This window comes from Tinamus guttatus, unplaced genomic scaffold (genome assembly GCF_059628265.1).
Source record: "Tinamus guttatus ecotype Peru unplaced genomic scaffold, ASM5962826v1 Tinamus_guttatus_pri_ptg000530l, whole genome shotgun sequence".
Classification (NCBI taxonomy): Eukaryota; Metazoa; Chordata; class Aves; order Tinamiformes; family Tinamidae; genus Tinamus; species Tinamus guttatus.
The window spans coordinates 2,710,756-2,736,087 of NW_028289064.1; the positions used below are offsets into that span (position 1 = coordinate 2,710,756).

Consider the following 25,332-nt stretch of genomic DNA (forward strand, 5'->3'; position numbering starts at 1 on the left):
GGCTGGGTAAGAAATGTGGCAGTGCTCGTTCTGAACACTCTTGCCATCTTTTCTTGGCTTATTTATTTTCAGTTCTTGACAGAAACCAATAATGAAAGAAAATACAGCAGTTTTGAAAATTCATTTATAGTATCTCGTATCAGCTGAGCAGTACTTGTGTACTTCCAGACTTCTGATTTATATATATATATATATATATATATATATATATAGAAGGCTAGCTAACAACTTAGCTGATGCCAAAGGAGGCTATTTTTATCAGCGGAACAATATTTATCACAGACCATGACACCTATCCCTTATGCATTCCAAGACACCACTTCATTTCTCTAGGCCCAAGAGCAGAGTTACAAAAGCAGCAGCAGTCACCGGTGCAGGTGCTGACTTCTTAAACAGGCAGGAGGAGCTTCACAACGGCTGCAGCACTGCAGAAGGCAACTTACTCACACTGACAGCACTTAGAATGTGAGAGCCACCAGGCTCTCACCGTGGAACAGCAGCCGTCCTTGTGAAGCTGCCAAACGCCTGAAAAACCTGTCAAGTAATAACAAAAATTCTACTGTACTGCTCTATCCAATAGCCTAATCAGATGAATTCAAACAACTCTGACTCCAGTGCTCATTGAAAGAACGGAGACGATGCCATACTCATTTCAGACCACGTTTTACTCCCAATTGCACAAAGGTCAAAAAGGTTTTCAGAGGAGAACTGGCATAATAATCTGTGTCATCTGTAAAAATGGGCAACCCGAAGGATAAAAGTTGATGCCTGTTCCAGTGTGCAGTGCTAGTTAAAGCGCTGCACAACCTAATTCTATCTCATATAATGAGTTCTCCTACATTATCTGCTTTTCAAATTACAACTGTGTACAAGACCTCTCAATATCTAAAGTTAAAAAAAAATGATAAAGTACCATGTCATGGAAGTTTACAGTACAAAACAATGACAAATTAGAGCATTCCTAAGAGTTTATTCAGAAGCTTTTACTTAGCTCTTATATCACAAAAGACATGTTTAATGTTTACAACAAGTATTAGAAACTGAGATGTTTTTATTTCTACTATTATAAAAGTAACATAGAAGACCTTTCTAAGCCATCTTCAAAATGCAGACCAATCTTTTTTGTATATAAACTGTACACAAAAAAACAAGGCACTATACATTTTTGGGTATTAAAGTATAAAGGTTGATTCGCATAGTTTCTCAAGAAACCCATGCTATAAATACAAACGCTTTGTTCAGTTTAGCACCTGAAGCAGCACTGAGAACAATTCTTACCTATTGCAAAGAGATTTTTTTCAGAATGCACAAGAGATACATATGGGTGGTATAGCTAGTTCAGTACAAGCAACTGCCATCCAGCTACTTATCTGTAGTTTTGACATGAAAGTCTTGAAAGTGAATATATATTGCATTGTTAAATACATACTTGTTCTATGTGTTTATATAAATATAAATTCTTTGTAATCCACAAACTAACAAAATAACACTTTACAAAGAGAACTTCTTCAAAAACAAAAATGGCAAGTATTGTATATAGCCAAAGGACAGCTGCAGCAGTAGCTCAAGAAACTACTGTTTAAGTGCATAGGAGAGCAGAGCTTACACACGTTACCCTTACAGTCAGAATCAATTTCTATTTCCAAAGAGTTCTCTCCGACCTTTACAGTATTACACACCTCCACATAGGTAGTCACTAATAACTTCAGATTATTTTTTGCAAGTGTGGGGTAAAATTCTGCTAGGGGTATAGAAAGTGAAAATGGACATCCCTTTAGTGCTCACGCCAATCACCACCACGGCTTAGAAGAGTCCTTTTGCCTTCTTCAGATTCACCTGCTTCCACGATGGCAGCGCGTTGTACTCCTCTCTCGTCATGTCTAATGCAACCTGCATTTAAAACAGGCAACGTGCCATTAGTGAAAATCAACAAAACTGCCCCATGGCGTAACAGCAAGGTGCACACACGCAGGGCCAGGCTGCCTGTCTCTCCCTACCTCGAAGTCTTCTTCCGAAAGGTAAATTTCAAGCTTCAGTGGGTCAACTCCCTCAGGCAGAGGCCTAGCTAAGAGCTCTGCTAGCGGGTACACAGTTTTGCACAGCTTGGCCAGCACATCCTCCACGAGGATTATCTGATTAGAAACATCGGCATCCTGGGGGAAAGAAGGGGGACCAACAAGCTCAGGGTCACACCGTTGGAAAAAAAAAAAAAAAAAAAAAAACAAGGAAAAAAAACAACAAAGCAACAAACAGAAACAAAACAAAAAACACCTGCCCACCACTTCCATTTGCCCCCACCCCCTTTTAATCAAAAAGCAATGGGGAATGCCTCAGGAATGCCTCCCATATTCCCATTCACTCAGAACTTGGCTGCTAGTACGTCACGGCTCTTCTACGGTGTCAAACCCCCAAATACAAAGGATTAGCCTGAACAATGTAGGAGTCTGCACAGGAAAAAAAATGTTACAGATATCAGATCCAATTAATAAAGATTGGAAAGAGCATGCAGTGCTTTTTACCATTTCTGTGATCTCTGCAATGTCTTCCCTGTGCTCCCAACTTGGAAACATATTAGTGAAGGTCAAGGGCTCGAGGCCAGCATGAATTAAATATGATTTTGGGGGCTTCTTTACATTTTTTCCTAAAAACATTAAAAAAAAGATAGGTTATAAACAGACATATTTATACTTTGCAGTATCACATACTTGTGAGCTTTGCAGTATCACACCTTGTGAGCTTGTTTAGTTTTTTTTCCTAAAAAGCCACAGTCATTTGAAGCATTATTTCATCAAGATATTTGATATGGTATGGCACATTTTACATATATTTCAATATTTTTAAATCTGCCTTTCACTGTTGCAGAATCTAAAGACCAAACTATGCACAGAGGATAAAATCACAGTTGCCTCCTAACCCAGCGTCTACAGAAACAGAGAATATGGCAGGCATTGTGCAATGGCCTGCAATTGGCCAAATTCAGGTAAATAGAGCTTCCGGATATCCTCCAGGAATGCTCTGCTAGCAGAACACAAAACTTAATTTTAAAGGCTTCTTGGGGACTGCACAAGCAGGCCCTACCCTGGGGTCCTAAGGTCTGCTACAGTGACTGTATTTACAAATGAGAAGGAACGCAATGGGAAAGCTAACAAAGGCTTTGCAGTAGCTGCACAATAATTACAGATGACTTTCAGACAGCCTCTCTTCCGCTAAACACAGAGATGTAAATACAGAGGGGTGCTTAGTGTGTGCTGTACGGGGCAGGGCAGCAGGTCTGCCCAGAAGCACAGAGCCACAGAATGGTTGAGGCTGGAAGGGACCTAGTCCAACCCGCTGCTCCAGCAGGGACACCTAGAGCACACGAAGTGATGCTCTGTCCAAGAAATTGCATTAACCCCATGCACAAGCAAAAAGGCATGACTGGTTGAATTTTATCCTATCACCAAGACTCAAAAGCACTGATAAACTCTGAATATTTTTGGAAAGAGGCAGTCGGGGTGGAGACAAGCTACTATCCCTAAAACTATTATACCTTTATCTTACTGGGATTTAAGGAACTCAGTCTAATAATTTTTTTCTTCTGAGCAGGCAGTGAAAAGCCTCAGATATTGCAAAGTCTGGGAAGCTAACAGAGAGCAACAAGACACTAGCTCACATTCCAAGGCTGTAGCTTCCTGTAAAAAGAATTTCTTGCAAAATCCTGTTTTTCCCCATATGCAATCTGAAAGCACCTTTAATATGCTAAGATTTTACAGGACAAGTCAGTTATGAAAGACCTGCTTGCCGTGGTCTCTGCCTGCACTCTGGTGAGCCAGGATGCAGGAGCAGCTAAAGGATGGCAGGTAGCGACCCACTGCCAAGAGGCCCCACGGCTCTGAGGCAGCAGCTACGCTTAGGGCAAGCGCAGAGCCTGGCAGCAGAGGGACATCTCCTTTCCAGGGAGTTTGCACAACCTGAACATTGCGGGTTTGGCTCTACATCACAGCTCAGGATGGAACCGATCAGGGAGGCTGCGTTAGCATGAGGCCGAATACTTGAGATAAAAGCTCCGTGGAGCTGCCTAACAAACATATGAGAATGTGAATCCTTTAACTACACAATTTAGACAAGGAGATTGGTCATCTGAATATTTGATTTTGAGCTTTCTCTTCCACGTGTTTTCACTATTGAGAATATACTCATTCCACCACAAATAATTTGGCAAATACTTCAAAACTTTGCGTTTTAAATAACTTGTCAGCCTGCTCCAGTTGCACTGCTCCAGACTCAGTAATTTGGCAAGGACGTAAGGAGACTTTCATTTGATGACATTCCAGTATAGGTGGAGCCATCTGGTAAGATGACTTAGTGTGTGAGTGGAGAAACATTTCCACTGCGTGAACTCTGCCCTCAGTACAAGCTGATGTCCTCACTGAAGAGAACTAGGTATCTTCTCTTCTGGCTCTCTGCAGCTCAGCCTCCAAGCACTGTGCTGATTCGGCAAATAAAACCACCAAATCTTGCAAGAAATTATCACAACTTAAGTAAGATTTATGTACATGGAAAATTGCTAGGTAAATTCAAGAGATATCCAGGGCTGCAAATCAATGTTTTTCATACCACTGTGAAATTAAACACTGCAAGTCAGGAGAAAAAAAAAAAAAAAAAACAGAGGGGCAGAAGGGGAAATAGAAAAACAGAAATAAAAGCCTTTTAAGATACTTCTGTTCCCCAAAATGTATTGTGATAGTCAAAATAATTGCAGGATTAATATTTCTTGATACTTAATTTCTCCATCTTGGTAAGTAATGACACAGAAGAGTTAAGTCAGTGCTGACAGCTTGACCTCAGTAGAATGTCAGAACTGGTGGGCAGAACTGTCCAAACCCAGATCATGAAAAGTGCTGGGCCACCAGGACAGCCTAATTCATACAGGGAAGCACTGTGCCCATTCACGCTAAAGGAGAGCATGGTGACTTTGGCAGAGAGGCAGAAATGTAGAAGAGGTCTTTAACAGACACAAACTGGCTTCAAACCTACCCAGCCACAGGCTGAAGCTCTTGAGAACCCCAAGGCAAAGGCAGAATAGCCACCAGTACTGCAAAGTCATGGCCAAAGGTTAACAAGTTGCACCCACCAAAAACAACTTCTCCTATGATGCATATTCTAAACTTAAGAGCCACAAAGAAGGCACTGAAAAGCTTTCCACTGTGTGTCTAGCACAGAAGGAACTCAGATGCAGCAAATTCAATCCAATGCAGGAAGTACTAACGTCATATCCCACCATCTAAATCAATGAAGTTCAAGAAATCTGGAAAAACATCCAAGCCTCAAAACACATATCAGATTCCAGCTTAGCTGGGGCAAGCCAGAAAACATGATTTTCATTAGTAGATGACAGCACTCAGTCAAGAATATTACTTCCATCTCCCCCATGAGCCTGAGTGACTGTGGGCACTTTGTTGCGTGGGCTGCTCCATGTGACATTCACCTCTGCTGTGGAGCAGGTCTTATGAACTGATCTTGAGATGCATCATATCACTCTGTCCAGCCTACAGAAAGAGAGGGGAGGGAGGAAAGCTTGGCCTCCTCTTTAGGAATTCAATAGTTGTGCCAAAGACCCTTCTAAGTGTTTTATTGCCCTCTTCCTAGACAAACCTTGTTGTTGCTTCCAGTTTCTGGGAGCATTAGCAGCACTGGCACTCCCAGGGAAACCAGGAGATGAACCATACAGAGCAATAATGTAGTTTAATAAAATCACATTTCAGCACCTCCTGGTTTTCAGAGGTCTCCTTCCAGGTGTCACCAACTCTCCTTCATGACAGGAGAAAACAAAGTAGAAATATAGCAATTACTCCTCTCACTAGACCCATGGGCTAGTAAGGAGAGACTGGTCTATCTTCATCACCACAGCATACAAAAAATATATATATCCCCTCTTCAAATGTACAAGTGCCCAGGATAGAATGTGACAGTTGTCCCCATCTCTGTCACAAGCTGCAAAGTTTATTTGCTACAAAAGAACTACTTTTTGATTTAGGAATAACCATGTGGAAGGTAACACGAACTCGGAGCAGCCTGGAACAGCAACCTGTTACCTTTGCAGTACTGAAGCACAGTCTCCATGGCGCATTTCCTGTCCGTAGCCCATCTGATTCGAGCTGATCCAGCTATTTTATTTTCCACAGGCCACCAGCCTTGCCACAGGTACACTTCATGGTGATTGTCCACGAGGAAGAGTGCTGAGCAGCCAAAAAACCACAAACCATCATCAGCCACTTACCAGCAACCTGAATCCCCTAAGCAACCTCCTCCTTGAGTGCTTGTGAGCGTCGGTAGGGAAATCATTTCCAAGTTCACTAGTCTCTTTGGCTACCGATCGAGTGAAACTCAGCTGAACTCAGCTCCTTTGATCTGAATGATGTATTTTTTACAGCAAGTTTTTGAGATACACATTTGATTAGCTCTCAGCATCTCAACCATGGAATCATTACTTTTATCGCTTAGTCTGTATAAGCACCAGATATGCACAGACTGTAGCTACTGAATCGCTGCCCAAGCTACTTGTTTTCTTGTTACTTAACTATTTTAAAGCACATACCTGGCTGTGGGGCAGTGTAAAGATCCTCTTGCAAGAATGGCATGGAATTGATGACAGTGGGGTCTCTTGAAGGGTATATGAATTCAGTGGCAGAAAATTCTCCTGATGAACTACTGAGGCTGAACAGGCGGGGGGTGAAATTAAACTTTCCAGGATCTTTAAACAACAACAACAAAAAAGAAGATTTTAATATGAAAAAAAAGAAGCAAATGTAAAAATCAATTTTTAAAGTGGCTGTAAATTCTCCAGTTTTTGAATAACCAGCAAGTCGACCTGATATCCTGAGGGACTGGCAATAGCTGCAGTGAACCCACGCTAAACGGCTGCCTGCCATCAGTTTGAATGTGATCCTGGCTAATTACTGTCAGCCATTTCACAGCTGGCTGGTTTGTGGGTTAAGTGAAGCAAACCCTCTCAGAGTTTACTTTTTGGATGACAAATTTTCCACTTTATAAATCAATCCCCCTGCTACCTTTTTTGGCAGTTTCAAAGCAAAGATTTAGCAAGAATGTGTACAGAACCACCCTCCAATCCCTTCAGAAGAGAAGCAAAATGAATTAGTAACAGTGCTAACTCCTCCTCTGAGCTGCATGAATACTGAGGGGCTACAGAAGAGGGAAAATGAAACACTCAGTTTTCCAATACTTTTAATATGCAACAGTAATACTTAGTAGGTGTGGGAGAAAGCAGGGGAAGGAGGGGAAGCACCTCTCTGAAGGGATCATCTCAGCTACCCGAAAGTTCTTCAAAAGTTCTACATTAAATCTCACAAGACTGTGGACAAGTAAAAATTAAGTGTCAAACAGCAGCATGCAGGTCTACCTTGCAACATGCAGTCATAGGCCTTGCGATCTCTCCTTCCCAGTGCGTCCCAGAATCCCAGGGGCTCTGATCCTTCATCACATTCATGTATTGTCACCTTGCTGCTGCTGTGCAGCCCTGCCTCCAGGGGACATCTACGAAACACAAATGAAGGGTGTGAATCCAACTTCGCAGCCCCAAATTCAGCTTCACAAACCTGTTGGACACTCCAGTTACACCCCAAGACAACCCTACAGACTCGTGGCACACCCCAGGTAAACACAGTCTTTGTGAAAATGACAACAAGAATATGAACAAATGATGTGGAATTTGAGCAACCATTCCCATAGCTAACATGAGCTCTCTCAAGTAATTCTCACTGCTCTCCTCTTCACTGTTTCCCCAGATTCATTTCTTCTGATATCCACAAGGTTTATTTTCCTTGTTTCTGTTCTTCTCATCAATTGAAATTTAGTTTGTTACTCAGCTATTGAACATCTCTCTCCAAATGGAAAGGGATTTTTTTTTCACAAATGTAATTAAAGCATTTGATCCTAAAAGTGCATTTGATCCTAAATGAAAGAGACTGGAGAACATGCATCTCCCTCACTCCACAGAATCAACTCTCTGTCATTCCTGCCTCTTACATGATGGAACTGTACTGAGAGGACAGCTTTATTTCCTTCAACTTTTCTTGGAGACAGACTCCTCTTTTAGTAAGCTGGCAGTTAATACAAACATCTCCACAGTATGGATCAGACACTCACTGTTCTTTTATTTTATTGGCTGCTGTTCTTCCTACATTCTTGGTGTGAGATTGTGCTTTGCAGCCATGCCACAGGTAGATAAGAGCTTTATTTATATTGAGGACAATCATGGACGTGCGGGAACGCAGGCTGCTGCAGTGACAGGCTACTTCAAGCAAGTTTCCTTCATTGGGAACTTCTCCTCGCACACAATACAGCCTCCAATCACCTGGAGCAGACAGGAATGGCACAGAGGTATTACACAGTACTATGGAATTCAAATTCAAGATTTCTGCCCTGGAGCAGCTGGTCACTGTCTCACAGCAGATAAATTTCACACATTGCATGTCTGTATTATTCACAGAATGAACCAGAGGAAACACCAAGTTCGGCTAACACTGCTTAGGAAGCCAAGCTGCAGAACAAAATCAACACGAAACCTTCTATGGGAGTGACTTGAAGAGTTAGGTTTCTTTCTACTCCAATACAGGAACCAAAAGGGAAGCAAAAGCAGTGGTGCTTCTGTTGAGCTCCTCCTCGCCTGCGCACCTTGGGCACAGGAGGCTACGCTCGGATGGGAAGCGGATCACTTCCGAGCGACAGCTCTACTGACACTCTCCTACACTAACAGCAGCAGCCGAGGAGTTAGCACAAAACTAACAGAAGCTCTGTTGTATTTTAGTTACAGGAGAACCTCGAGTTCATAAAAATACTCATTTTACTGGACTGTGTAGAAAAGAACATATTTAAAAGCTAACAGGCACTTAATTAAAATGCAACTGGAACGATTTATACATATATTGATACAGCACGATGAGCTTGCTTTAGGGTGACAAAATCCATTCTAAGCTTAAGAGAAAAAAACTACCTTGAAAGGAAAGCATAACAAAGCTAGTTCATGGCTTTCATTGCTCCTTATTTTCCTACAGAGAGTGGTAGTTGATAATGCTTTTAAAATTCTTCTCAGAAAAAGAAAAAAAGAATGATTAAATAATAATGAAAGGTAAAAAAAAAAAAAAAAAGTAGAAACTCTTAATTAACATTGATTTACTTTGTGCATTTTCTTCCTCCTCTTCCCTTCTTCCAGCATGCACGATCATCCCTCCTTGGAAGCACTGCAGGAAACATGGCGGTTCTTTCCCTTGAAGCACTTGCACCTGGAAATTGAAAACATCATTCTCCTTTAAAACACAAGGCAAGTAAAACTTCTCCCTATTATTAACAGTTACATAGTTCTGACCACCTCAAAGACAGTTTTCCTTATATTTTTAAAACTGCTGACTGTTGTCTAAAGTACCACATACACCAACATGCAATGAGTTTCATATGCTTACTTAAGAGAAACCTCTATCTGGAATCCAAAAAAATTGAAAATTTCAGAGGATAAGCAATACCCAAAAAAAGTATTTTAAATTAATTTAAATTAAGCCATTTGAATTCTTGTCATAGATAGGTTATCTTGCTCAAATACACAGCTTATTTGAACCAATTTTGGAAAAGCTGTAGGAACTGAAGTAGGTTTAAAATTTGCTATAGAATTAGTTTAGGCGACCCTCAGGTATGCTCTTTGCTTGCTAAACTTTACGGCAGAGTTAGGGAGCTGATAGAGCTAATTGCTAAATTGGCTGCGCTGCATCACATCCCGCACCCCAGGCCAAGTGTAACTGAGCATCTCACGTGTGAACTCCTGTTCATTACTGCTCACTGCATTTACACAGCGCTTGAACCAGTTACACCACCAGCCAGATAAGGAAACCAACGTTACCCTTCCTGCCGTGTGCACTGTTAACAGCTAAGCCACAGCAAAGCTTAACATCTCCTGAAGATAAAGCAAGCCAGCCTGCACAACAGGGCAGTAACTTCCATAACTGCACAGTAAGCAAACGCAAAACTTGGTTTCAAATGCATTTTCATGTCTAGGCCTAGCAGAAAGTGCTTCTGACAGAATTCAACAGAGTGCTTCTCATGTTCTCAGCATGAGGGAGACATAGTCCTGTTATCTGAACATGTACTGGAAGGGAAGGTACTAAAATGTTTAACTGTGCTTCTCCTACTCCTGGGAGGAGGAGAGAAAAGATATTCTTCAGCCGACCTCAAAAATACCATCTTCAGAAGAGGGATTTGGGAGTTGATAAAGGAGTTCATGTCTGTCCAAAGTTGGAATAATTTCAAAAGCAACCTGTAGGCCTGGCTATTCATACTTGTAAGAATACCACCTTTACAGAAAGGGAGGAGGCAAAAAAGATCACCCAAGTTTACCACCTGTGGCTATTTGGGCAGGCAAATCTTACCAGGATTTCCACCTAGGTCTGCAGCAAGCTCACCTGTGCTCCTCTCTCTTCATCAAGTTCCACCGTCATCAGTGCTGAGGTTCCTTTTTCACTCACTGTGGAGTGTCTCCCTTGCCAAAAGAAGTACACACACTTCTCTTTTCCAACAGCCCTTACTTGCTGCTCTCCTTTTTGCCTGCTTCCAACTGCAAAAGAAACACATGCTGAAGAAACAACTTTGGATACACACAGGAACACCACACGGGTTATAATCTGCCAGTTCAACACTGTTCAGAACAGCAAAAAGAATGCCCAGCTGGAGGAACAAGAAGTCCCCAAGCCCATGTGCCTCTGTGACAAAATTGCTGTCATCTGGATGGACATAAGCCCATGTGCAGAGATGCCCATATTGTGCAAAGAACCGGTGCTATCAGGAGGACAACAACTGGCATCACCTGAGCAAATGTGCACATAAAATGCGATGTCCAGTCATGCTACCAGAGTGCCTTAGGGCTCATTTCCACATTACACTCTGCTCTTTGGCAGCAGGAGACCGGCTGGCTACAGAGCAAAACTGGATACAGCAACCGCTGGGAATGCTACAGGCACAAAAAATGCTTTCTTGGTAGAGGGCTGTTAGAATGAAAAATTACAGGAGAACAAGGAATACAAGAGCAGAGTTCTGCAGAGGTTTTTTTTTTTAAAAAAAAGACTGGATAATTTAAGATTTTTTCAATTAACTCAAATTTTCTTGTTGCTCTGGAAAAAGGGCTAGCAGCAACCCCTTACAAAGTATTTACTACAGTTAGCCAATAATGTTCAGAGCAAGTGAACTTCAACCACGGATGGAATATTCGAATCTTTCCAGTGAATATCAAACAAACAGATATAATTAGACCAAGATTCTCAAAATCAAGAGATTTAAAACAGACTATTTAAATAAAAAATAGATAAAATTCCACTGCCTTGACTTCAGGAGCATTGAGTAGCATCCAACTGACACCCTTAGGATAGATTATCCTGTTTTTTCAAACTGAAAATACTCAAATCGGTAGTAACTTCGGAAATTTATGTTTTCTTCCTTATCTGTGCATTTAGCCCATGCAAATGTTGCCTACTACACAAAAACCCAACCCAAATTCAGGTATTTATGCTTTGATAGATAAATTATTTTCAAGACAAAAGGTAAGAAACTAAAAATCATGTTTTATTTTAAATTTTTGAATAATAGAATATATTTTCACCCATATATAAAGAGTCTATTAACAGTTCAGTGTTAGTTTCCCTCATTTCTCCCCAGACTTGCAGGCTTTAGTACTTTTCTTGGATATTCTAGTAGCTGAAACCAATGATCTTGAAGAAAAGCTTATTTTTTCCTAGCTAAAAGGCTGAGGCTGAATAGCTATTTGTACTGCAACCAATTTTGACATTTTCCTATTTGGAGCAATCATTTTTTATACTATTCCTATTGCACTTACCACAAACCCACCTCTTTATTTTGGTGCCAGAGGCGAAGAGTTCCAAAACCCAAGCTGACTGATTTTCAGCATTTACCTGCTCTCAGGCACGTTATTAGAATATACTTAACATTTTTCCATTGAGATTGAAACCCATTGCAAATGCTTTCCAGAACCAGCAAACAGGACAGCTATTTCCCCCCGCCACTTTAATTTTATGAGTTGGCAAGGGCTTTTGCTTTCATCTGTTACTCTTCTCCATTACCCAGCAAAAGCTTCTCTCTTGTTGCTAAGCCTACCTCTCTCGCAAGACATTCAGACCACTGTCATTAATCCAGCTGCCTATTTATTTTGGTGTTAAGCTGTGGGCACAATTCTGTCTTAATGAGCTGTCCTGTGAACACGTACAACATAGCTGTTGGGTAAAAGCAGAGATGGACAATATTATATTTGATGTATGAAAAATAGCTGAAGTTTTTTTTTTTTTTTTTATCATAAGCTCTACATCTTAACGGGCTGGAATGGCTAAATTAACATTTCTAATCTTTGAAACAGCTGCTAAACTGCTTCTTTAGCTGGACAAATCACATGCAAGGAAGTGATCACTCACCACTAAGCAGCATTTTTTGCTGCAGTCAATGTTTTAACAGGATGAAATAGAAATGTTCACCCACCTGTTGTGCTAACCATGTACTTCCACTTAACCACGTATGTGTCTCCCTCATGGAACTGCCCTATGCTTTGTTTAGGTAGTCTACTATAATCAAATTCCAGGATATGCCAGACATCTACAGATGCAGTGATAATTTCAAACTGCCTCCCATCTTCTCCTTCCACAAATCCATAGCCACGGCCAATATTCATTCCATCCAAGACTGTGCCCACAGTAGTTTGGGGCACAGCTACCATGAGCATAACATCATAAGGTTTAGAATCAGATCTGGATTCTTCCTGTGAAAAAAATACAGAAAAGATTTCTTGGAGCACAGCTGTTTTCTTCTTGACCTACAGTTTCAAACAGTTTGACTTGCTTTTCAAAACACAGTATCTTGTCATCATTTGATGCCAAGCAAAACCACTGTGGCAGCATTCATTCAGCTGCCCAGTATAGGGGAGTAAGAATTGCCTCTACAGGTTCCCAATCTTTAGGTGTGATGTTCTGACCACCAGGTCAAAGCCCTCAATATGAGGATCTCTGCATCCTTGCCTTCCCAGCCTTCCACCCCAACTAAGTCACTCCTGTTAGAAACACACAGCATGAGTACTATATGCACCTTTTGGTGAAGCGATTCACTGGAATTCTTCTCATTGAGTTTCTTTAGCTCTGTCCAATCAAGAAATTTTTCTTTGAACAATATGGTCTCATTATGTTCTGTGAGTCGGCCAAAGACAGCCCAGTCTGGACGCCCTTGTCCCTTTCTGTAGAAGTAAACAAAAATAGAATCAAATTGTACTCTGGAATAAGAGGAAGTGCCTGCATGTTATACACGTTTCCGCAATGAGCCTGAACTTGAGCTTTGGTACCTGGGTATGATGGGATTGCATTCTCCCGGGTCCAGAGGATTTATATCACAGTTGGAGTAGTCAAAGGTGCCGTTCCACAAGTGTTTCGCCAACTGAAAAGCCACTTTTCTTTGTGCTAAAGTAACTTCCTTTCCATGCCACACGTACACCTCGCTGCCGAAGTCAAACACCAGCACCTATAAAACAAACCCAAGCCACACAGCCGAATCAGAACGTTAACCTGCTACCAGGTCGGGTGAGGGCTGTGTCCTGGGCCACGGGCTGCCAGAGCGTTTAACACGAGCCCTCCAACTGTCTGAGCGGGTAGCTCACAATGAAGCTACGTGTGGGACAGTGGTCTGTGACATTTAGCTGCTGAGGCTGACTGCAAGCAGGTAGTGGGGACCCTACGAGGAGGTAGCAATCAAATCACTAGCAGACCACAGAGGTCTTACTAGGAAAAAAATGATTCTGTTGCATGACTGAAAACTACCCAATTATGGCAGCTTTCACCAAGGTTTAGACCTATATTTGATGCTGGAAAAGTGGCTGGAAAAGTCACTGGAAAAGAGCAAAAGACCATGTAGCCCAGGTAAGTGCCTATTTTTGTATATTTATTATATGCTGTCTTCATTTTGGAAATCTGCTCTCAGTCCTTCTTAGCTATGTACAATGGCTGTTTCAAAGTAAAAGTCTGCTAAGAACAGATTTTCTTTTTCAAATGTCACCTGTTTTGCACTGCATGACTGAGTGAAAGAGATTTCATGCTTGTGAGTAGAATTTCACTTTAAAAATGACAAGTTCCAATTTCTTAGAGAACTGCATCATATTGTAGTTAGCCAATGTGTTGTATTTTACATCATATTGTAAATAGCAACACAGAGGACTGTTTTCAGTATGCCTTTCTATGAGCATTTGTAGCTACTGAAAGTCATAAATTCTCTATACCCCTGTACTTACTACATGCCTAATAAGTGGCACAGTACCTCTTTTGGTTGTAGCAGGGTACATTTTGGCATCTTCCCCCAGTAGTCATCCTCAGGAATGAGTTTATCCTCTACAAGGCGGTAAATGCAATTTGTTTCTATTATTGCAGCTTCATATACTTCATCTTCTTCAGGACTGCCAGCAGCTTAAGGAAAAGATTGACAAAAATAACTTTTTTAACATGTAATTCTCTTCACTGGGAAGAACCAGCTCAAGTGTTTTACTGCGATAAATATCAGATACTGTAATTCTAGAAGTAAGAATGCTTACACTGGTAATTTGTCTGGCCACCAAGGAGTTTCCAGAAGTCTTTGGCTGCATGGGTATGGGTATTTATTCCTTCTTCTATTGTCTGTATGTAAGAAGCTCTACAGCCAAGTTCCCTCTTTGTCTGAATTAAAGTTGCAAGTTCTGAAGCCTAAGAGATTAACAGTTATCTGAACAAGATTGCTTAAGTCTTTGGAGTACTCGTGCATATCACGTTCAGGGAGAAGGCCAAAGCAGATAGGATACAATACAGCAAAGAGCAGGCAAATAGGTCAATATTTCTGTTGCACTAAAGAAAAAACAAACACTAAAGGAAAAGTTACAGAAATACACTCATTCTTTCATTTGCCTTAAAACAAGGCTTGAACTTAACTGACATAGAAATAAAAAGGACATCCTGCAATTCAGACGTTATTTTGGTTGAGTGCAAATCCATTTCCTGAGGATATCCTATTTTCTCTCGCAGTTTTGCAACCTGCACACTCCTATGCAAGTTTTCATTCTTTTCACAGACTAAAATATATTTACAGGAATCCTGCCTGTGTTCCTTATCATTAGTTACGTCCCACTTAACTAAGAAAAATTAATTACATGAAAGGCAGATATACACACTAAAACTCTAGTTTAATTTAAATGAGTACCAACCTTCGCTTTTTCTATGACATTTGCAAACTCTCCTACCCATAAGAAACAATAATGTGGAGTTAACAGCAGGAAACAGTCTCCGCTGTTCAGTGAGGAGGCTCTTGGTTCAACTAATCTTGTTTGAACATGTCTTCTTCCTATAGATAAAGATAAAACAAGACTAATTATACTGCTATGAACACTACTGCCAGTCTCTGAGGCCCAGTTGTTTTGGAAAATTGATCCCAGCACATAGAGTAAAATATACAGAAAGGAATTGTTACAGAAGAATTAATAATATGATGGGAGAAGGGTTGCCTTCTACAAACTAATATTTCTATTAGTTTTTATTCTTGTTTTGCCAATTGTGTGTCCTCCAGGAAAGAAATCAAGTAAATAGCAAAGCAGCAGCCAAACTCCAGAGCTATCTACATTTGCCTAAGTGATGCTACAGCACAATTTCTTAGGCAGTGAAGTTTTAAGAATTTTATGTCGGCCAAAAAAGTCGCTAGTATTTTGCAGAAGATACGGCACTATGTATTGTAAGAATAAGTGGAGTAAGAACATTGTAGTACAACTTCCAAGTTGTGAGCAGTCCTGGAAAAAATAGGACCTTTCAAAATTCTCCACTGGGATTCCTGGAGCATTCTGCCTGCACCCTACACAGACAGTACCAGTGACCACAAGGCAAACTTAAGAGAGAGGGTTTTGTTGTTGTTGTTGTGTCACAGAGTTATCACTCTTTAGGTTGTGGGCATAATTTTTCAAGGTGGAAGCCTCTTAGTATAAACTAGACAGCAACTCCTGCTAGCCCACTATGTCTAGTCTGCAGAGGAAGTAAAAGCAGTTCTAGCCTACCTTTAATTTGCAGCAGCATTAGCTTCTTGTATGGCACAGCACTGTTGTTGGAGTTTTGCTCTGTTAGGTTAACACTCCGCAGATTAACGCTGCTGAAGTTCTCCTTGCTTGCCAATCCAGCAAGGGCTACTTCCGAGAAATTTGAGTTTGCAGACACTTTTTCATAACAAATAGGAAGGAAAGCAAACAAACAAAACCAGAAAAAGGTCAAAAAATATTAAAAAAAAAAAAAGCTTTGGTCTCTACATTTTAAAATATTTTCCTAAAATATTTCCACTTTTTTTCTTTTTTGTTTCTTTCTCAGTGACAACAGCAAACCCAGACTGAACTTGGATCAACTGCTAGCATAAAAGCTTTGTGGGTTTAGCAATACCCAAGTTTCTAGATATCATCTGACAGCCAATTGTCAAAATTATGTTATTTGGCAGAAATATCAACTCTGGGAGGGAACATGTCTTACTCAATGTTTCGTGAATACTGCATAGCTCTGCAATGCCATATAAATGATTAATGATGAAAAAGAGACCAGAGTAGTCAAGGCTAATTAACTGAAATTCTCTTCAAATTTGTCTCAGTCAGTGTGATGCAACAGCTATTTACATTTCAAAGTCTTGGCGATGCTTTACAGTAAACTTAAAGCCTAAATTCTTGGCAACTTTTGTCTATTTCTCAACCAAAGACAAAGCACTAAGTTTGTAATTCAGGAGAATGCTTCTCTTCAAAAGGCAATAGAATTTTACATGTATAATTAATGTTTTCATCAATACAGGCAATTCTTAAAGATGATCACCCTTTATTCAAATGCAGCAAGGATTTTTTTTCACCAAAACAATGAAGACAGGTTGACAAACCTTTGAGTAGAGTTTGCAATAATATCTCTTGCTGACAATTTGGTTCTCAGGCAAAGTCACAAGAAAACCCTGCCACAGAGCACTGATCCTCTGTGGAAGTCAACCAGTGGGGGCCAGGAAGGCCAATTCAAGTTTGAGGCAGATAGGGACCCCAAACTGAGGCCAGCGAACCTGACCAAACATCTTGCCAGCCTACACGCTCTCTTCTCCTAGCTTGAGTGACCTGTATCACTGATTTTGCCTTGCTTGATCTTCCATCTTCGCTCTGGATGGGTGCACCCATTGCACAAGATGACTAAATATAAACAAGTAAATCTGGCCAGAGGAAGAGGCAGTAGGTAGCCTTCCCTGAGGGAGACAAATACGACCGCTTCTCCAGACCTCCCAAGCCAATCTACATTCAGCCCTACATAGCTCAATAAACTTATGGTCTCTCTGAGAACATGCTCTATTTATTCTGGTTTTCTTTATTATTTAAATAGCAAGACAAGCTTTATACAAATAATCCTTTTAACTTACTTTTTTCTACTTTCATTCTCTTTGACTCCATGAAGGCGACATTCAGTCTTTGCTCAGTATATTCATGAAGAATATCATCTCTTGCTGCCAGCATTTTAAGAGGGTTTCGTGAGGACTGAACTCTGCGCACAGGCCTAACTGCACGTTTGTGCTCTGCTACAGAAGATATTAACCTGAGAAACAAGTAGTGTTTATAATCACCAGCTGATTTTCCTAGTCAGAAGCATCCAATGACAAGAGATGTACTTTGACTTAGGGTGTGACATTTGTAAGGAAATCAGAGTTAGTTTGCTGATCCAGGCAGCGAAGGGATTAAGAGACGTATCCTTAAGAAAGGGACACGCACAGTACTGAGACATCACAAAATGACTTAAAGCTGAACATTTTGACCATCTTTGTGTTGTGTTTAAAGAAGTTAAGGAAATGGACAATTCTCAACTGTGTTTCCTTTCAGTAGAGGAAGGCGTGTTGTATTCCATCCCACCCCAACAACCTTACCAGTGGAGAGGAATGAAGTAATAGAGCATTTTGTGACTCCTAAGAGACCATGAAACAATTGCCTCACGGATTCAAAACAATAAAGTCATAGCTCTTACTTAGGTGCACAAGGATCAAAGATGGCATCAAAGTCCTCATCAAGCTCCAAAGGCACTGAGGAAGAAGGGAAATCCACGTGGCGGTAAAATTTGGAAAATGTTTCATCATCATCCAGCTTCATCACCTCTTTCACAGATTTTCCTGTAACTGTTAGCACTGTCTCTTGCATTCCGGCAACTGCAGAAAAAAGCAAAGCAAAATACCCCGCAGTAAATAACTGTACTAGGGTGACTAACTCTAAAAGAGATAAACAGACATTTTTTTTCTTGGTTAATAGAAAGTTTGAGGGAATGGAAGGATGGTGGTAAAGTCTGTTAGAAAAGAATGATAAAAGAGTAACTGCTACTCATAAGCAACCACTTTTGTTGGAACCACCTTGCATCTCACCAAATAATTCCTTCCCTCGAAAAGTCCTACCAGAATTACATGTAGAAAAGAGACTACTGATTAACGTGTCACGATCACAGCACACTGCTAGTGCTTCCTCGGGTGAGCATCTGCGTTTATGACAGTGGACACCACAAATTACAAATGGATTTTTGCCTTACAACATGGAAGGCAGACACACGAGATGGAAACAGAGAATTCTAGATAGCTTTATCTATAGCTAACAAGTTATGAGGGAGCTGTATAAGCTGCTACAGGAAGCAAGTTTTCAAAAAAAGCACGCAGATGGATGTAGCACATTGTGCTTGGAGGCAGTATTATGTCCTGTTTTGGTTTCAGAAAGATTACACTACACTTGGAGCTGTACTTGCTCAGAGTGGCCATGTGTTTTTAAGAAGGTGCAGAAAAAAACAGAAGAAAGTTTTTCAGAATTTGTAATTTACTGTATTGTATATTTGTAATGCAACAATATAAGGTATTCTTTTTAAATCAGGAAAACAAGCTGTCTAACCAGTACAGTCTGAGCAAAGAAATATTAAGTTTCCATTACGAGATACTTTAAGAAACACTTCCAGTGATTTACTGAAGTCAGATAGTGAATACATTGCCTTCTTTGGTAACTCTACAAACCTTTGTTATTCAGTCTTCCCAAGAACGACTCCAGCTTGTCAAGTTTCATATCTGATTCCAATTGCATATCAGGCCTAGCCTCAATTTCTAAGTAAAACAGAAAGTAAAAATTGTTAAATGGAATTTAAATAACGCAAATGTCTTAATATTTCAGGCATTTTTATTCCTTACCTTCTAAGGGCTTTGTAACTGGGGTGGTAGACTTCTGCCTGTTGCAGAAAGGGGAAGCTACTGGAGTTAGGGCACTCGGAGAAGCCAAACCTGCATGAGAACAGAGGACATAAGGAATGTAATACTGAATCAACATACATCTCCAACAGTGACAACGTGGGATGCTATTTGGGAAAGCAGCTGAGGCAGCTGCCACTTCTGGCAGTCCCTTGTACCTCTCTGGCCTCCACAAATGTTACGAGTGTGTCAGTACTGCCCTCTCTACCCCTTAATCAACAGCAATCCCAAACTGTCCCTTTCCCAAGAATCAAGCTTTGTTTCCAGAAGCCTGTAAGCAAAGTAAATAATAAGCTCTCTAGAGTACAGTTGTTTCCCCAGTTCTAAAGGTAATTACCACGGCTTTTATTTTGGGTATGAGTTTTACCACAGGCCCCATTCTAGAAACATGCACCCATTCCAAACAAAAATATGCACCGTTTGCAGGGAATCTACTGAGACGTTGCTAGTACTTTTATTTAAATCCATCTCTATTAATAAACAGCAAAATGCATTTGACCTGTGCAGGCCATCTCTGGAATAAGGAGTTACTTTTGGATCCTGTGGCTTTTTTAAAGAACATGAGGAAGTGGAATTAGAATGAAGAGCCTTCACTATATCAAGAGATATTCCAATTGAATTAAATTTGTATTTTCTTCCCTACTCTTCTGTAACTTACATAATGCAACTCTTTCTGGACCCAGTGGATAAAAGCAGAGAATTTTTGTTTTGTTCTTTTCATATGAATCTACATAGCTCCAGTATGAGTGGGACTATGAAGGTTTAAAGTTTTTGTTTAGGTGGAAAATGATACTGTAGCAATGAATTGCATCTATTATTGCTCATTAATTAGAATTGCAGTGAAGGAAGAAACTGATATTTAAACATCCTCTAATATCTTTTTTCCACTTAGTCACAGCTTAATAATTATTGAGTAACATAAGTTTAAGACTTTGTTTTCACTAGACAAACTGATGATGTGCTGAGTCAATATGCTGTTTCCATTATTTTTACTGAAACATGAAGGAGATATAAGCAAGACCAAGCAAATCCATCATTTCCAAACACTGAAAAGAATACAATCAGGCGGCTTTTCTACCCACCCGTCCCGCAAAAAAAAAAAAAAAAAAAAAAAAAAAAAAGCTACTTAAGAAGCTCTATTTTTCCTCAGATTTTGACAGAGTTTTTAAGCAACTGTCCCAGGACTTAATGACAAGTCACATTGAAAACAGGTTCAGATGTTACTGAAAAAATTACGTTCCAGTTAAAATTGAAAATTTTTAATCCATTAGAAATAATTAAAACAGAGCATCTGTTCACATATATATAACATAGGTTTAATTTTGTGAGTCACGGTGTTTTCCCTTCCTCTTTTAAATTTAAAGCTCATCATGACAACAACTTCTAGGCAACAAGAAGAGTGGACAGGAATAAAATCCTGCTTGGGCTGCCTATATTTGATGTTGCTCTCAGTGAACTACCCAGTTTTTCTCCACAAGGCTGACCATAGAATCCAGACAGACCCTTTCAAGAGACTTTTCCACCCTCTCCCTCTAACAGTACAAGGTATCAGCTTCCCTTCCTACCCAAGGATAAATCTATCTGGTAAAATTGCTCAGCCAGGAGCTGTCAGGCCACTCGACCCTGTTCTTGGCAGCCCTCCACCCTGGGCTCGTCCTGGAACACCAACCACGGGGCTTCCTGGCAGCTGAACACCGTAAGCAGCAGCTGAGATACTGCTCCTGCCTGCAGCTCCCTGCGTTATCTGTCTGTGTATCTGCCAGGAGAGCACGGCTTGGATTGCAAAAGGAGGTGGTGGGGAGAAAATGTCCCATGGAAAAACATCTGGAACAGGAAGGGCACCCATAAACGAGTTACTCCCTGTTTTTTTCGGTTGTTATATAATATAACTTGAGGTTCTCTGTTGTTGTTTTTAATAACAAGGCTCTCGTCACACAAGATATAGTATCCTCTAACTATAAAGGATCCTGCAGTTCGTGTGCCTTCTTCCAAAAGCTATTATCTTCCCGGGTACCCTGCATGACCACCTATATTTCTACCATGGGCAACCTTCACAGACTCTTGCCCACTGCAGGAGAATGGCCCTATCTGGACATAGCGACCGACTGAATCCAAGAGGTCCCATAAAAGTCAACACTGGTCCCATGACAATTTTACTCCCTGGTTCCGTACAACAGTCTGTTCAGTCATTTCACCAGTCCAACTCAGCACTTCAAGTTGTTTTCCAAAACAGTGTCCATAAAAATAACATGTGTTTGCTAAATAGCCCCAGTGATTATAGGAACGGGGGGAAGCACCAGCACCAGATGGACTTCTCAACTTGTCTCCAGACAGCGCACCTGATTTTCAAGCATGAGTCAAACTGAATAAACCAGCTGTGTCTTCTGAGTTGGACACGAGAAGGACGGTGAGTGTTGAGGGGATTGACTGCTGCCAGTCAGGGCAAGGCCAGCAGGCCAGGCCGTCGCGTAGCGACTCAGGGCAACATGAGCAGCAGCAGCCACGAGTGGCTACAGCCAACAGCCTCATGACATGATACCCCGCTGCAGATAAACAGCCCTCCTCTTGCTAAATATGGATACTGTTTCTGCTTAACTTTAGCCTGACTATTTTGACTAGACAGATAAGCCCTGGCTTGTTTATATTTGGATTATTTCTTCACTGACCTTTTTTTACCATTCGGCCAGCTACAGTGAACTGCGTGGAGTCATTGGCTGCTCCTTTGCCCTTGGATTTCCAGGCTTCTTCTCGAGCCGTGATCAGGTGTTTTCTTTCTTCAATAGTCATTTGACTCTCCTGGTTATCTGCCATTCTCTGCTTTTTGGGGTAGAGAAAGAGAATGTTTAAAAATAGATACACTGGCCATGACAGAGCACAGGACTGGCTGGACATTACAACTACAGGCTACACAGGCCAGAGAATAGCAATACAAGTTAATAAAGGAAAGCCACAGATGCAGCTTAGGGACCCCGAGGGCCATTACTTTGTTGTCCCGCTACACTAGGTAGGGGAAATTTTGGTCCACGCGCTGTGTGCTCTTTGACCTTTTCTTCAAACTGCCACCCAAGGCAAGCAGCCTCCTTTACCTCTAAGTAAAGCAAACAAATTACTCTGTATATGCTATAATTTTCTAAACCTTGTTTTCTTTTTATTCAAATGTTACTTGCCACACTAGTGAGATCACTAATCTGACTTTCAAAAGATGTTTTCAAGTGTGCAGATTTGCGAGTGACACTGAACAGCTAAAATACAACTTGAGTTTGCGGTTTCTGGATTGCTCCCTCAAAATAACTTAATTCTGCAGGCAGGATTAGCAGCCTTCTCTCTCCCCAGAGACTACTCACTTCAGCACTTAGATCAGCTTGCTCTTCTCACCACTTCCCCAATGAGCATCATTATGACTTTTTTATTTTTCCCTTCCTTCTCTTTTCTGGGGGGCTGAGGAGGGGAATGGTGGAGGGGAGGGCAGGAGGACAGTGTCACCCTGAGCTTTCCTTGCTTGCTTCAGCAGGAGGCACTCAGAAGCTTAAGTGATTAGAGACAACAAGGAGCACTAAGCACCTTAGCAGCCTCCCAACATAAAGCATTGCTGAAAGTAAATGGAATAGGAAGAAGCCTGAATTTACATATTCTGCAGCAGCTAGGTCAGGCCAGAGACATATTGCTTCAACACATTCGTCTTAAACGGTACGTAACTTTTCAGAGATTATATGACATAGAAATCAAGCATCAAGGGTATTTTTACAGCACAGAACTGTCAGCTCTAGAATTACTCCCAAGTTGTGTGCTATTTGGCATTTTTCTTTGTAATCCAACAGCTAGAATTGAGAAACTGTATGAAAATCTGAAGTTTTAGAACAGCTCTAGCTCATAAAACTGCACAGGGAAAATGAAAAATAATGAAAAAGCTTGTAAACATGAATTAAATACTACTGTCAGTCCCAAGATACAAGAAAAAGGTGCATCCAAGTGTTCTTATATTTGAAATGAGCAATGATGAATAAATCAATTCAAGGTAAATACATTATAGAAAAATCATGGCTAGCGGGGGCACACTAAAATGAAGATTTTTAGTTTTCAGCATTTAGCAAGAGCACCGTCTAACCAGATGAGAAAAAATAAGCCAAGAACCAGCTTGTACAAGGCCTGGGACACGCGAGCCCTCCCCTCCAAGCACCTCCACAGCCTTTTGCAGCACTGTCTGCTTCACTTCGTTATGGAAGAAAGCTGGGCAGCCAAACACTTGCCTGCAACGCGTGGTCATCAGGACAAGGCATTCAGAGCATTTTCGTCTTAGAACTCCAAATGCCTCATGTAAAACCACAAGATTCAAGTCTATTCGCTTAGTAATTGTTTTTCTAGAAGACTCTCTGAATACTTAAAAGAAGGAAAAATTTTGAAGTGATTTCTGTTTTTTTTTTTTCCAAATTTGCACCTATTCTGATGTTAGAAGTGCAGCCACCTCTGAGAACTGCTGGTAGAACAAACCATAGCAACACGCCAAACGGAGATCTGGGCAGGAAATTGGGATCGTCTATCTCGACTTCACCAAGGCTTTTGACACCGTCCCTCACAACATCCTCCTGGGCAAGCTCCGGAAGTGTGGGATAGATGAGTGCACAGTGAGGTGGATTAGGAACTGGCTGGATGGCAGGGCCCAGAGAGTGGTGATCAGCGGTGCAGAGTCTAGTTGGAGGCCTGTGGCTAGTGGGGTCCCCCAGGGGTCAGTCCTTGGTCCAGTCCTGTTCAATTTATTCATCAGTGACCTGGATGAAGGCACAGAGTGCTCCCTCAGCAAGTTTGCTGATGACACGAAACTGGGAGGAGTAGCCGATACCCCAGAGGGCTGCGCTGCCATCCAGGGGGACCTGGACAGACTGGACAACTGGGCGGTGAAAAACCTCATGCAATTCAACAAGGCCAAGTGCAAGGTCCTACACCTGGGGAGGAATAACCCCAGACACCAGTACAGGCTGGGGACCGACCTTGTGGAGAGCAGCTCTGCGGAGAAAGACCTGGGTGTCATGGTGGACAACAAGTTGACCATGAGGCAGCAGTGTGCCCTCGTGGCCAAGAAGGCCAATGGGATCCTGGGGTGCATTAAGAAGAGCATCTCTAGCAGGTCGAGGGAGGTGATCCTGCCCCTCCACTCGCCCAGGTGAGGCCGCATCTGGAGTATTGTGTCCAGTTCTGGGCTCCACAGTACAAGAGGGATGTGGAGCTGCTGGAGAGAGTCCAGCGCAGGGCTACAAGGATGATCAGGGGCCTGGAACATCTGCCCTATGAGGAGAGGCTGAGGGAGCTGGGCCTGTTCAGCCTGGAGAAGAGAAGGCTGAGAGGGGATCTGATCAGTGTCTATAAGTACCTCAAGGGAGGGAGTGCAGAAGACGGTGATGGTCTCTTTTCAGTGGTGGCCACTGATAGGACTAGAGGAAATAGCCGGAAACTGAAACACCAAAAATTCCATAGGAACTTAAGGAAAAATTTCTTAACAGTGAGTGTGACAGAGCACTGGAACAGGCTGCCCAGAGAGGTTGTGGAGTCTCCTTCTCTGGAGATCTTCAAAACCCGCTTGGATGCAGTCCTGTGCCACGTGCTCTAGGTGTCCCTGCGTATGCAGGGGGGTTGGACTAGATGATCTCTAGAGGTCCCTTCCAACCCTAAGCATTCTATGATTCTATGATTCTATATACCTAATGAAACCAAAAAGGGGAATTTCATACACAAAACATTCTTCTAACTTAATAAGGATCCTGGCTTTGATTTCAATATGGGGGCTGGGGAGGGAGCGAGGGAGAGGCAGGAAGAAGCAGAGTTAGGGATTTTAAAGTTTTTATTGCCTTTTTTATATATAAAATTGGAAGAAGACTAATTTTAACTTTTGTCTCCAGAGACTACCAAAAGCTCCAGGGACTGCAGAGCTACTGGAAATTCTGAGGCACAGATCTGGAATGCTTGTGCGTTAATAACAACACATATAAATCATTAGAAAGATCATGAGCAATTCTGGAGGCCTGTCTCAAGACAGAT

The 25,332-nt window shown here is 41.5% G+C and overlaps 1 protein-coding gene across 1 annotated transcript in view; it reads right to left on the minus strand.

Annotated features, from left to right (window-relative positions):
- Positions 1-953: 953 nt before the first annotated feature.
- Positions 954-25,332, minus strand: part of SVIL (supervillin) — a 98,484-nt gene continuing 74,105 nt past the window's right edge. The window contains exons 19-39 of the mRNA XM_088534007.1: positions 21,969-22,119; positions 19,246-19,335; positions 19,075-19,161; positions 18,057-18,234; positions 17,461-17,633; positions 16,091-16,246; positions 15,254-15,390; positions 14,612-14,759; positions 14,341-14,486; positions 13,376-13,551; positions 13,126-13,270; positions 12,526-12,802; positions 10,449-10,600; positions 9,176-9,281; positions 8,146-8,353; positions 7,400-7,533; positions 6,578-6,733; positions 6,075-6,218; positions 2,520-2,641; positions 1,998-2,153; positions 954-1,890 (exon numbers count right to left, since the gene is read on the minus strand). Coding sequence (XP_088390133.1) covers positions 1,804-1,890; positions 1,998-2,153; positions 2,520-2,641; positions 6,075-6,218; positions 6,578-6,733; positions 7,400-7,533; positions 8,146-8,353; positions 9,176-9,281; positions 10,449-10,600; positions 12,526-12,802; positions 13,126-13,270; positions 13,376-13,551; positions 14,341-14,486; positions 14,612-14,759; positions 15,254-15,390; positions 16,091-16,246; positions 17,461-17,633; positions 18,057-18,234; positions 19,075-19,161; positions 19,246-19,335; positions 21,969-22,119 — 3,129 coding nt within the window. The 3' untranslated portion in view covers positions 954-1,803. The remainder of the gene's footprint in view (positions 1,891-1,997; positions 2,154-2,519; positions 2,642-6,074; positions 6,219-6,577; positions 6,734-7,399; positions 7,534-8,145; positions 8,354-9,175; positions 9,282-10,448; positions 10,601-12,525; positions 12,803-13,125; positions 13,271-13,375; positions 13,552-14,340; positions 14,487-14,611; positions 14,760-15,253; positions 15,391-16,090; positions 16,247-17,460; positions 17,634-18,056; positions 18,235-19,074; positions 19,162-19,245; positions 19,336-21,968; positions 22,120-25,332) is intronic.